Below are 12,475 nucleotides of genomic sequence, written 5' to 3'. Positions count from 1 at the left end.
TCGTCAAGGGAGTCAAGTTCTAGGAAACACTGCGCAGAGTCAGAGGGCTGACCACCCGTCCACAAACCATCTGTCTGTGGCACCCCCGTGCCTTCCGACGTGCGGGTTTCCATCAGGAAGCTTCTGAGTCAGAACGGTGCCTTAGGATTTCGACACGTCCCATGACTGCCCCCCACTCCGCCCAACCTGGTCTATACCAGAGCCTATGAGCACACTGCGTGTGGGCCGCTTACTCTGTCGTGAAGGAAGACGAGGGCCAGCAGTACGTCGTAGATGCCGGCACAGACCTCCGCAGAAGACAGCACTTCCAAAGCCACTTCCAAAGGCTGCACTCGCTCGGTGACCAGATGGATCCCATCCGCCTCCACGGTGCATGATAAAAATCTCAGCAGGCAAGGGTGACGAAGTGTCTTCAGATGCTTTAAACACACAAACAGAAGGGGTGGTGAAGTTAATGACTCAAGACCAGACTGACGGCAGTTTCACATAAGTCGGGGTGAAAGTCAGAAAACGTATCCTCGTAGTCAAGGTCCTGTCCAGCTCCCCTGCCCCCAAAACTCCAAACAAGGTGAAGGAACATCTGTGACCTGTTCTGACTTTACCAACATTTAAGTCACTCTACGGAGACCTGCAGCTCCCTTAGGGCAGTGTGAGCCCCCCAGGAGCCCAGACCTCCCGAAGATCACTGCTATCGACTCTGAAGCAGGTGCCCAAAATAATGACCGGAGAACTCGACAAACCACTCAGATTCTGGAGCGGAGTCAAAGTGAGGAGAAGACACATCGTGGGGGTCCACGTCCTGGGTGAGGGATGGCACCTCTCGCAGCTGCGCACCAACGGCGGGCCCCGCACGCACAGCAGTGCAGCAAACGTGGCTAGAACTCTGACAGAGACCCTGCCACCTTTCCGGCCAGAAGAACGGCGGGAAGGAACCACGGCAAGCCTGAGTCCGAGGACATCCCAGAGGCGAAAGGACTGGAGAAGGAGACGTTCGAGGTGTCTGTCCGCGCACAGGTCTCAGACCAAGTCCCGAACCGACGTGGACAAAGCGGGCCGACACCAGCGCAGCAGAGTTTTGAGAAACGACCTGGGGTTTGAGCACCACGCACAGCAAGAGCGGGTGGAGAGCAGCTGGAAAACTTGAAGCCTGAACCTGAGGGGACTGACGGCCTGCAGTCAAAACCTCAAATACCAGAAACACCAACAATCTCCGGAGGATTAAAACAGAACCAAGAGTCTATGCGACAGGACATTCAAAATGTTCAGTATGCAATCCAAAATGCTCTCACTTAACAACAACAAAAAAAGTGAAAAGACAATCAACAAATATCAACCCCAAAATACACCGGATATTAGAATTATCACAAAAAATGTAAAACAGCGTAACCATTATATTATAACCATTCTCCCCTAGAAGTAAAGGAAAACAGTTACGAAATAAATAGAAGTTCTCAGCAGAGAAAGAACTGTTATTTAAAACAAGTGGAAGTTTTATTATTTTTTAAAAATAATTGTTTATTTTTGAGAGAGAAAGAGAAAGAACACGAGCGGGGGGAGGGGCAGAGAGAGAAGGGGACAGAGGATCCAAAGCAGGCTCTGGGTGGACAGCTGACGCAGGGCTCGAACTCACAAACCGTAAGATCATGACGTGAGCCGGAGTCGGACGCTTAACTGACTGAGCCACCCAGGTGCTCCAAAATAAGTAGAAATTTTAGAAAGGAAAAATAAAATATTAGAAACTAATTCAACGAGAGAGAAACAGAGCATGAGCAGGGGAGGGGCAGAGAGAGAGGGAGACACAGAATCCGAAGCAGGCTCCAGGCTCTGAGCTGTCAGTACAGAGCTCGATGCGGGGCTCGAACTCATGAACCGCGAGATCATGACCTGAGCCGAAGTTGGACGCTTAACCGACTGAGCCACCCAGGTGCCCCAACTGTTCTTTTTTAAAATAATCATAGCCTCGGGAACCTATGTGACAAAAACAAAGGTCTAATGTATATAACTGGACTCCCTCACCCCCCCCCCCAAAAAAGAATGGGGGCATAAAAATTGTAATGGCTGAGAACTTTCCAAATTCAGCCAAATACTAAAGTTTACAGATTTAAAAAGTTCAATGAACACCAAACAGGAAAAAGCAAAGAAAACCACAGCTGTACATGTTATCATCAAACTGGTGAAGATCAGATAAATAAAAAACCTCAGGAGGCAGCTAGAGGGAGAAGCCTGTGCAACCTGCAGGACACCGAGCAAGGCTTGTAAACCTGTCATCACACTGGGTGGGGGGCGCATGGAAGACGTCACTTGGGACAAAAACCCTCAATATAATGTTCGGTTTCATCTCATAAATGAGCACTCAGCATGGAACATTCCAAAATACCTTCTGGAAGAATGCGAGCTCCCATGAGAGTCTGGAACACAGTGCTGGTTCAAGGTTTATATCAGTCATTTCAAACTAGCCTATTAGGTGAGACCACAGGAGAATCTTCTGAGGAAATGAATTTGCCCAGTTTCTTTTCTTTTCTTGTAATAATCCCAAACTTTGACAACTCTAGGAATAGCTCCAGTAGGATTTCTTGTTTGTTTTTAAGAAGAAAGCTGTTACCCTCCCTGAGTCACTCTAATAACAAATAATTAAGAAAACTCTTGGGGTGCCTGGGTGGCTCAGTGGGTTAAGTGTCAACTCTTTGTTTCAACTCATGATCTCACCGTTTGTGGGTTTGAGCCCCACATCAGGCTCTGAGCTGACAGTGCAAAGCCTGCTCGGGATTCTCTCTCTCTCTCTCTCTAAATAAATACATACATACATACTTAGAAAATTCTTTAATTCTTAAACTAATAGTTTAAATATGAACTATTAATTCGTACATATAGACGCAAATACAGCAAAGACCCAGATGAGCCAAGAGTCATGCTAGCAAGTTGGCTGAATGTCTGAGCTTAAGTGGACAGAACTGCTTGCAAGGGTCTTTGGAGCTATGGTTTCTGAATAAAATTATGCAACCTCTTTCATATTTTTTTCATTTTAAGAATCATCTCAAGTAATCTGCAAACCCAGCATGGAACACTTTTGACTTTTTACTTTTGCCTGTTCAGGAAAAATTATTCATTCAGCTTTTATTTCTCAAGACTCTATTTTCCTTTGGTTGTACGTAAAAGAAGTTTTATGCTTCTAGTAGTCAGGGCAGACTAGTAAGTCAGAAGAAACATCACCGGGCTGAGTACTGGCATTAAATACAGAGTCAGTAAATTTCACCTAATTAATACATGAAATAATAAATTGCAATCTGCTTATTTTTTTAACCCTACATTCCCAGGAAAATTCTCAGTCCAAAGTGCTTGTGTGTTTAATAAAGGCAGAAAGGAATAACTCATAGCGTGATTCTGAACACGGCACTTAACTGGCCGAGAACGTCATGTGTCTCTCCCCTTCAGCACACACGATATTTTGCATAAATTATGCATACAGACTCACAGGGAAATCAGCAATTACGAATCAAATAGAAACACTTCTTGACTCAAGATTCTGTTGCTCCAGAACAGAGGGGGTGACAAGATGCGACTGGGAGATGTTCTCAGTGAGCATCGACCAAAGAGAGCAACAGCTCTTGTGGTGGAGGGAGGCGACTTTGTGGGAGGGGCCGAAAGTACCTGCCCCTGAGTCACCACATCCCCGTTCCGCCCATTCTGCTCCAGGCGAATCCTCTCAGAGGATTCCGAGCAAGGACTTTTATCGTTCAACATGAGCAGCACTGGATAACCTATCAACATCTGTACTTATCCAGGCCCACACAGAGACGTTAGGTGTGAGAGTCAAGTCGTGAATATAAACTACGTCTACTTTTTAGGACAGGTTAGGACGCAGCTATCCAGAGAATTAATTCAAGCCTTAGCGGCTTAACTTTTCATTACTGTAAGTTCTATCTCTGGTTCGCTATTTCACTTTGGGAACTGCACAACATAGTAGTTACCAGCTCACGTCCACCTGCAAGTTTTTTGACAGGAAGCAAGCCATAGTTTCATTCTGTTAAAGAAATATAACAAAGTAACCAGGACGCCTAAAACGAGAGAGCAAGAACTCTCAGGGAGAAATACTCTGGCTTCTTCTGCTGAGATGCAAATCTGAGACAAAGACAGAAAGCACACTCTGGAGCTAGAGGTTAGATGAGACACTAGGAATAAAACACAGGAAGAGGAAGGGATAAAGAATCCTGTGTTGGAAAGCCTGTACCTGAGGTGCTAAGGGAGTATCCAGGTAGAGATATTCCACAGGCAAGTGGGAATGTGGACCTGGAGCTGAGACCAGAGAGCTCAGCAGTTACTTCGTTGGGGGCAGAAGGACAGACATAAGCACCAGAAGAGAAAGGACGAGAACCTGAAGTCTGGAAATTGTTGGGGAGAGCCGAGGCTGGGAAGGAGCCTGCGCCATCTGGATGTGGCCCAACACACCCGGGGGTTGGGGGCACTTCTTAAGTTCTTCTGAATGGATGATGATCAGGAACCTTGGAAGAGAACCAGCTGACAATGGAGGGCAGTTGATTTATTAGAATAAGGGTTGTAAACAGCACAGAAAAGGGCGAAGGGGGAGAGGAACAGAAAGAGCATGTCAGTATATAAGGAAGAGCGGTAAAGCATTCCCCAAGGGGAAGGCAAGCGATCTTCTATTTCTTCCTCATGACCACACACTGTGCAGCCCCAAATATGTTGACCAACCCTTCCAGAAAGCGGCCTGAGTCATGGAGAAGAGCACAGTGTCTCCCAAGGCAGGTGCACAGCGTCCACAAACGCACTCCTCGAGTTAACGTGGCTGCCTGGTTATGAATACACTCAGGGTCATTCACGAGCTTGTCCTCACCACGAGGTCCCACCTAAGCACTGGGATTAGAGCAAACTACGGGAACCACACTCTGATTTAGGAGTTATCATTCCTTACTATTCCTCAGAAATGAGTCCTAACCACCGGTGAGAAAATTATACTATTATAGCTAGTGACTTCAAGATAAAATGATAGGATCTGATGGACTTGAAGAACGTCTAGTATCGTTTTGTAGAGAAAGGTTATACCATGTTTCATCTTATTCCACAGGCTGCCCTGCATTGTGACTGTAGTTTATTTATAATACTAGAGGAACACTACACTCACGACCTAACAGTATACGTGAGGAAAACACTGTCCATCTGTCGGAAGTGGCCACCAAAACCGTCAAAGGTAGGACCAGGAGCCTGAACTCTAGAGAAAGTGAGGTGAGCTGGACATACTGTTCTACTATTTCAGGAATCTAGGAACACCAAGGTCCTATAACCCAATGAAACGTGACACGTTTTCAAGAACTGTGACCTGCACTGAAACGCCTTATCATTTTGTAGACATTTCAAATTTCTCAGGTTCGGGTCTCAGGTATTTAAAGCCACAAGATGGCCTGAAGAATAGAGGAGACAAGTATAAAGTACTGGAAAAGACTCAGCCTTGGTTTAGAAGGGTCTGTACTAAGGGGGGGAGAAATCTTCTGTCTCAAACTCACAGTCCCTGCAGCATATGAGCCCTCGGACACCGACAGTGCAGCTTTACTTTTCTCGTTTAAAAACACCGTGATCTGGGTTGTTCAACTTTCTTGGCACACATATCATAAAGAATAACATAGTGCTAAAAAACCTTGGGGCTCAGTTGGCTAAGCGTCCAACTTCGGCTCAGGTCACGATCTCACGAACCAGGAGATCAAGCCCCACATCAGGTTCTGTGCTGTCAGCACAGAGCCTGCTTCAGATCGTCTGTCCTCCCTCCCCCCCACCTCTCTGCTCCTCTCTGCTTGTGCTCTCTCTCTCTCAAAAATAAATAAACAAAACAATGTTAAATAATCTTATGAACTTATTTAGAAAAAAAAGCTAAGAAAGATGATAAATCTCTAGTACTTCACTAATAACAGTCACCCTCATTTTTTTACTTAAAAAACGTGCTACCTTATGAGATGAAGATAATAGGAAGTATGTCAGATATTAACTGCAAGTAAGAATACGACAGTAAAGCAAGGCATTTTATCTTTTGCAAAATTACTATAAAAGAAGTTTTAACAGGGGCAGCTGGGTGGCTCAGGTGGCTGGGTGTCTGACTCTTGATTTCAGCTCAGGTCATGATCTCGCAGTTCGTGGGTTCAAGCCCTGCATCAGGCTCTGGGCGGTCAGTGTGGACCCTGTGTGGGATTCTCTCTCTCCCTCTTCTCTGCCCCTCCCCTGCTCATACATACTTGTGTTCTCTCAAAATAAAATAAACTTAAAAAAAAAAAATAAAGACACTTAGGGTTGTTCTACTGAATTATATTCCGAGGTACAATCACATTTTCTAATCAGAGGCTGGGGTCCCCCGACAGTGCACAAGCACCTGCTAATACACTGGTCCCCTTCCAGGATCAGCATCTGGAAGGTGTAAGCCAGGAGGACCCCCTCCCTGAAGAGGAAACTGAAGCCTCTAAAAGTGAATGAAGCGACTAAGGTCCCTTGGCAAGGGACCCAGGCCAGAACCTAGGCCAACATTCTTTGTGGGACATCACAATAGTCCTGGAAAAGAAAAAATAGTACCTGCAGTTTCTAAACTACTTTATTTCTAGGTCCGTCATCAATACACTAAAGGTGAGCACAGTATGTTGTATACAGAAGGTGGATCAGTATGTTGTACGCCTGAAACTAACACTGTGTGTCAACAACTATACTCAAATTTAAAACCTGAAATGCAAAAACTAAAAAGCTAAAAATGAAAATAAAAGTTAAAAGACATAAAATAAATATAAATAAACTTTACAAATTAAATCGTATACTTACCAAAATGTCAACACTTACAGATTTTTGCTAAACTCAATTAAACTCTACCTTAATTTAGCCATGGAAAATTACCTTCCGAACTTCCTCACTAAAACAATATGATAAAAGCTCTCACCCTGCGTTTTCCGAAGCTTTTTGGTTCCAACATGTCCTGCAAGTTGGAGATTTTCCCATGAGGGAGGACAACTATGTTCTTTTTTTGTTGTTGTTTAATGTTTATTTTTGAGAGAGAGAGAGAGAGAGATACAGAGCATGAGCAGGGGAGGGGCAGAGAGAGAGGGAAGCACAGACTCCAAAGCAGGCTCCAGGCTCCGAGCTGTCAGCACAGAGCCGGATGTGGCGCTCGAACCCACGAACCGCGAGATCATGACCTGAGCCCAAGTCGAGAGTCCGACGCGTAACCGACTGAGCCCTCCTCCCCCCCCCCCCGCACCCCAGGACAACCACGAAGGTCATGAACAAAAACACGATTCCTCAGGATCGCCCTCCTGTGACCCTCGTTAAGTTCCGCTTCGTATTTCTTAACAGGAAGCGAGCCAGTGAACCACCCCCCCCCCCCCAAACGCGAGCGCCGCCGCACACGCGGTACCTTGGCGGCCTTGTTCACGCGGTCCTCGTGGTCTCTCCGGTACACGAAGACCGAGGCGCGCCGGCCATCCTGCAGCGCGGCGGGGTGCACGGCCAGGCCGGCCGGCAGGGTGAACGCGGGCTCCGTCAGCGCGTAGCTCTTCAGGGCGCTGCTCTCCGAGCCCATGCCTTCCGCCGGGAGGCCCGGCACAGCTGAGGAAGGAGGAAAACACCTGCACACATAAGCCTCCACCTGCAGGGGGTCGGGGGGGAGGGGAGATCACTGCGTGCGGGGGCCCCGCCGCTCCCACCCACCCACCCACCCGGTCCTCCAGTCCCCATCGGCCAGGCCGCCCACAACAAGGACGCCAAATGCTGGCCAAGTGCTCCCCAAGTCACCGGCGGTGCCTGTCAAGGAACAACTGAGGCTCTACGAGAAAACGCACCTACCAGGCCACGTGCAGTTACTGCCCCTCGCGACCCTCCCCCCACACATGTGCGCGGGCGCGCGCGCGCGCGCGCACACACACACACACACTCACGGAACGCTCACAGCGCCAGCTGATCAAAACCAGAATAAGATCACCCGCGCTCCCTAACCTGCTCGCATATCCTGCCTCACAGGAGCCTGTTGCAAAACCTCATTATTCACCAATGAGAAAACTGCTGTATGTCTATAATAACTTAAAATTAGAACAAGAACCAAACAAACTGGAGAGTAGTTCTCTCAATGATGAAAAACGTGTTAACAAATGGAGAGTGCACGCGCTGGGCAAAGGCCCGGGAGCACCAGGAAAACAGTGGGATAGAGACAACTCACTGAACACGATGACAATAAACATAAGAAAGAGGGTGCCTGGGTGGCTCAGTCTTGGGACTCTTGATTTCCTGCTCAGGTAGTGATCTCCCGGTTTGTGGGTTAGAGCACGGAGTCAGGGTCAGTGCTGGTAGTGTAGGGCCTGCCTGGGATTCTCTCCCTTCCTTACTCTCTGCACCTTTCCTCTCTCTCAAAATAAGTAAATAAACTGAAAGAAAGAAAGGAAGAAAGGAAGGAAGGAAGGAAGGAAGGAAGGAAGGAAGGAAGGAAGAAAAAGAAAGAAAGGAAAAAAGAAACTAAGAAAGAAAGAAGGAAAGAAAAAGAAAGAAGAAGGAAGAAAAAGAAAGAAAGAAAGGAAGGAAGGAAGAAGGAAAGAAAGAAAAAGAAAAAGAAAGAAAGGAAGGAAGGAAGGAAAGAAGGAAGGAAGGTGCAAAACTGTATCATCCCAGATGCTAAAAAACCCACACAGACAGGAACACCTAGAAAACGCAGTGATAGAAAACAGGTGAGTGGTTGCCTGGGGTAGGAGCCCCGTTACAGGGACCAGGAGAGGGGAAAGGATTGCAAGGGGTGTAAGGAGACTTGTGGGGGAATAGATTTATTCACTAACTTGATTATGGTTAAAGGTGATAACAAATACCGAAACTTTTAATTGTAGGGTTTAAATATGTTCAGTTTATTGCACATCAATTATACCTCAATAAAGTTGTATCTGTGTATGTGTCTATATACATACAGATACACACAGACATAGAAAGGCCTGAAAAAATGCTCAAGTATTAATAGAGGTTTGCTGTCTGTGTCGGATCACGAGGAAGTCACAGACAGACATGCACCTGCATTTCCAAACCTTCTACACTAAGCACACACCTTTCTGCACACACCTTTCTTTACAACGGGGGTACAAACTTCCACGGCTACAGCAGGCATTGCAAAGTGGCCCCACAGTACTGGGGGAGGAGCAGAGGGCCCTGCGTGTGACAGGCAGCTGCTGACAAGGCCTGCACTCTGCAGGGAGCAGCCGTCACAATGTCCCAGCCAGGCCTGCCAGATCAGGTCATTTATCATAAGGATCCAAGAGCCTGAATATTTATGTGGAAATCTCCGTATTTTTCAGTGCTGGCTCGAATGTGTTTAAACCTGTACGGGACAAATAACACACGTTTGAAGAATCTGTGGCAGTCAGTCTGCAGTTCTGGCTTTACCATAATAGAAAAAATAAAACATAAAAAGAGTTCTTACTAACTCTGGTGGACGTGGTAAGAAGTTGCCAGTTCTAAATAACATGGCCAAAAATTCTACAGAGACCTTTAAAAATTTCAGTTTAAAAATTGCACCCTTTGAACACACACCCAACAATCATTATACATAGACCCTCTACTTAGATTTTTTTGTTCCACTTTAGAGAAGTTCCACACAACACTTTCTGTGTTACCAAAGTATGAGGGGCTGCTGAAGACACATGCCTAAAACAGAGAATTCCAAGTGCCTACAGACCCACACACATCGTTATATAAAGAACACAACATGGACAAAGCTAAAACTATCTAAAATTGAAACTGTTCAAAAATCCAAGAATACTTCTGAGGATAAGAACGAAGTTGTCTTTGTAACAAATCCACTGGGCTCCTCCCTATTCTGCAGTTGACCTTAACAACAGCAGGGGGATAAACAGTATTAAAAATGCCAAGTATCCGAACTATGTGTAACGCTCACCTTTCTACCGGGACTACAAATGAAGTGTCTACCTGGGCCCACGGAGAAAACCAGCTCCCGTTAACTCCCCTGTTCTGGAGACGGCATGGTACCTGTGACAACACCCCCGCTGAACAGCGAAGGTCACGTTGAGTAGTTGGATGTTGCCCCTCTCCTCTAGGACACAGTTAATGGGTCAGGTGCCTACCCTGGGCCAAAGGGCAGTCAATTCACACATTAGCCATCTCTAGGACCCCCGGCCAGGTCTTTATCTGCCTCGGGAATCTGAACGCGCAAGACATATTTCTATTTGCTGAAGGTAAAAGGATGCCACGAGGTGGAGTCAGGGCCATGGCCGGCCAAAGCCATGAAGAAGCAGAAACTTGGCAAGCACAGAGAAAGGCAACTGGCAGAAGGAAGAGCAAACACTGGGAGTAGCTTCGTCAGATCTGCAGGGGCGCATTACTACCCTCCATCTCGAGGCTTCCAGAAGCCCAGCTGGAAATGCACTTCCTCACCGCCACATGGACAGCGTTACAACCAGGGCTGGCACGAGGGGGCAGCTTGAGTGGTCCATGTTCTTTGACCCCAGCTGCCATTTCATCAGCAGAAAATGCCTACTTCTCTAGAACTCCTCTGTGAGAACGGAGGCATTAGTCAGAGAAGTGTTACTTTGAAGAGTGTGTAACGGAGGCCAGTCTAACTTCCTTCTCTCTTAGCCGCAAAATACAGCTTTTCAAAACCAACACGGGGAACTGCAAGAAAATGAAAATCCTCTTGGGAGGAAAGCACGGTGTTCATGTAGTTTTAGCATTCGTCCTCAAAGGAGATGAGACGGCCACCAGGATGCAGGGGCGGTGCTCTGGCTGACTGAATGGCACTCGGCAGAGGCACAGCAAGGGACATATAGTTTACTTAGTCATTTCTCAATAGCAAACTACGTCGTTGCCAGAACACTGGGCCCAACGACACCTAGAGTTAGGAAAGCTTTAAGCGGTTAAAACCAGTTTTTCTTAGCAGTGGATATATTGGGTCTAAGACCCCAAGAAATACAACTTAAAAAAAAGAAAGGGGGGGGGCGCCTGACGGGCTCAGTCAGTTAAACTTCTGACTCCTGGTTTCAGCTCAGGTCATGGATTTCATGGTTTGTGGGACCGAGGCCATGTCAGGCTCTGCGCCGACAGCACGGGGCCTGCTTGGGATTCTCTCTCCCTCTCTCTGCCCCTCTGCTGCTCGCACTCGCACTCTCTCTCTCTGAAAATCGACAAACATTAAAAACAAGAAAAGAGAAAGAAAAGAAAAAAGGCAAGACGAGACTCCCTTTCTTGGGACAAAGGCTGCCATTTTACTGTTTTGAAAGCGTGATTAACGTGGACAGAAGTCTTCCCACGTCAGGACTGCAATGCTCACATTAGAGTAGGATTACAGCCTAAGTGTAGGGCAAACTTCATCAGGTGGCAACAAAAAGATGTGCTGTTGTCTGCTTTGAAGTCAAGAAGTCACGAGAAAAAAAAAGTTACAAGAAGACAGAAAAGGAAAGCATGGATATTCTGCAGAATTTACCATCCCCTCTCTCTCTAATATGATGTTGGGTCGGCAAGGTCTGCTCTTGAAACATGGGTTCACCTACCTTCCTCCACCCTTTAGCTTCCTTGGGCAGCACATTACATTTCTGGGCCACCTGTGGATTATGCAAGCGCTTGTCTAGGTCACCGGGCAACTCCTACTAAGAAATCGATGTCATCTGGGGAACTCTCTCTCCCTCTGTTCTTCCACAGCAATTAATCGAGATGATCTTGGTTCTAGCTCTCTTAGCTTGGAGGTTCAAAAGATAAAGGCTTGCATCGTGAGTTCTAAGGACGCCCTAGACTCATCTACTTTGTTATCTGGTGCTAACATTACTCGGGCCTTTTGCTGTGATCTGTTTCAAGTACACGTTCTCTGTAATGAACTCAGTCCAGCATTGCTAGCTGACCAGCAATACGTAAAGACGCCTTTACGGACCAAAACAAGTAAGTATGATTTCAGCTAGGATTTGAAATGTTACGTGGGTACGCACACAGGTCCTTAAAAACAGCAGTAACGGTGATTCCAGAATTCAGGACCCGACTCAGTATTCACATGGTTTCCTAAACACGCTCTTCCGAGAAATGTTTCATCTTTATTCTAAAAAAAAAAAAAAAAAAAGGCACTAGGCAAGGACAGAGCCGGCTGGGCCTCCGGGGGCCCGGCACTCGTCTTGGAGCAGGAACGCAGGCGGTTTCCCGGCGCGGGCGCGACCCCCGGCTCCCACCGCTCCGGCGGCACCGCGCACACTCGCCCGACCCGCGGCGGGAAGGGCTGCCCGGGGGCCGGCGGGGTCCCACCGCGACCCGGCTCGGGGTGGGCGGGGACGGCGCTCCCGCTCGCTGGCCCCTCACCTTCCACACCTGCCCGCGAGGCCCGGCTCCGCGGCTTCTTTCGCTGGCTCCGGCCGCCAGCAACGCGCCGGGCGGGGGTCGCCCCCGAAGCCCAGAGGCGAAGGGCGCCCCGCACCAAGCAGGGGGAGGCTGCGCGGAGGCGGAGAGCACAGCTCAACCGGCAGCG

General features: G+C 47.6%; 1 protein-coding gene across 12 annotated transcripts in view; it reads right to left on the bottom strand.

The window, feature by feature from the left end:
- Positions 1-12,475, bottom strand: part of SCYL3 (SCY1 like pseudokinase 3) — a 41,807-nt gene that overhangs the window by 28,987 nt on the left and 345 nt on the right. For 2 of the 12 annotated variants that reach the window (XM_027046468.2, XM_053209391.1), the window contains exons 2-4: positions 11,949-12,055; positions 7,400-7,630; positions 234-419 (exon numbers count right to left, since the gene is read on the bottom strand). In XM_027046468.2, coding sequence (XP_026902269.1) covers positions 234-419; positions 7,400-7,564 — 351 coding nt within the window. In that variant the 5' untranslated portion in view covers positions 7,565-7,630; positions 11,949-12,055. The other 10 variants (XM_027046474.2, XM_027046471.2, XM_053209393.1 and 7 more) reach the window with 7 other exon arrangements.

This window comes from Acinonyx jubatus, chromosome E4, assembly GCF_027475565.1.
Source record: "Acinonyx jubatus isolate Ajub_Pintada_27869175 chromosome E4, VMU_Ajub_asm_v1.0, whole genome shotgun sequence".
In the NCBI taxonomy this organism is placed as follows: Eukaryota; Metazoa; Chordata; class Mammalia; order Carnivora; family Felidae; genus Acinonyx; species Acinonyx jubatus.
Note: the sequence above shows the minus strand (reverse complement) of the source record. Positions and strands in the feature narration are given on the sequence as shown.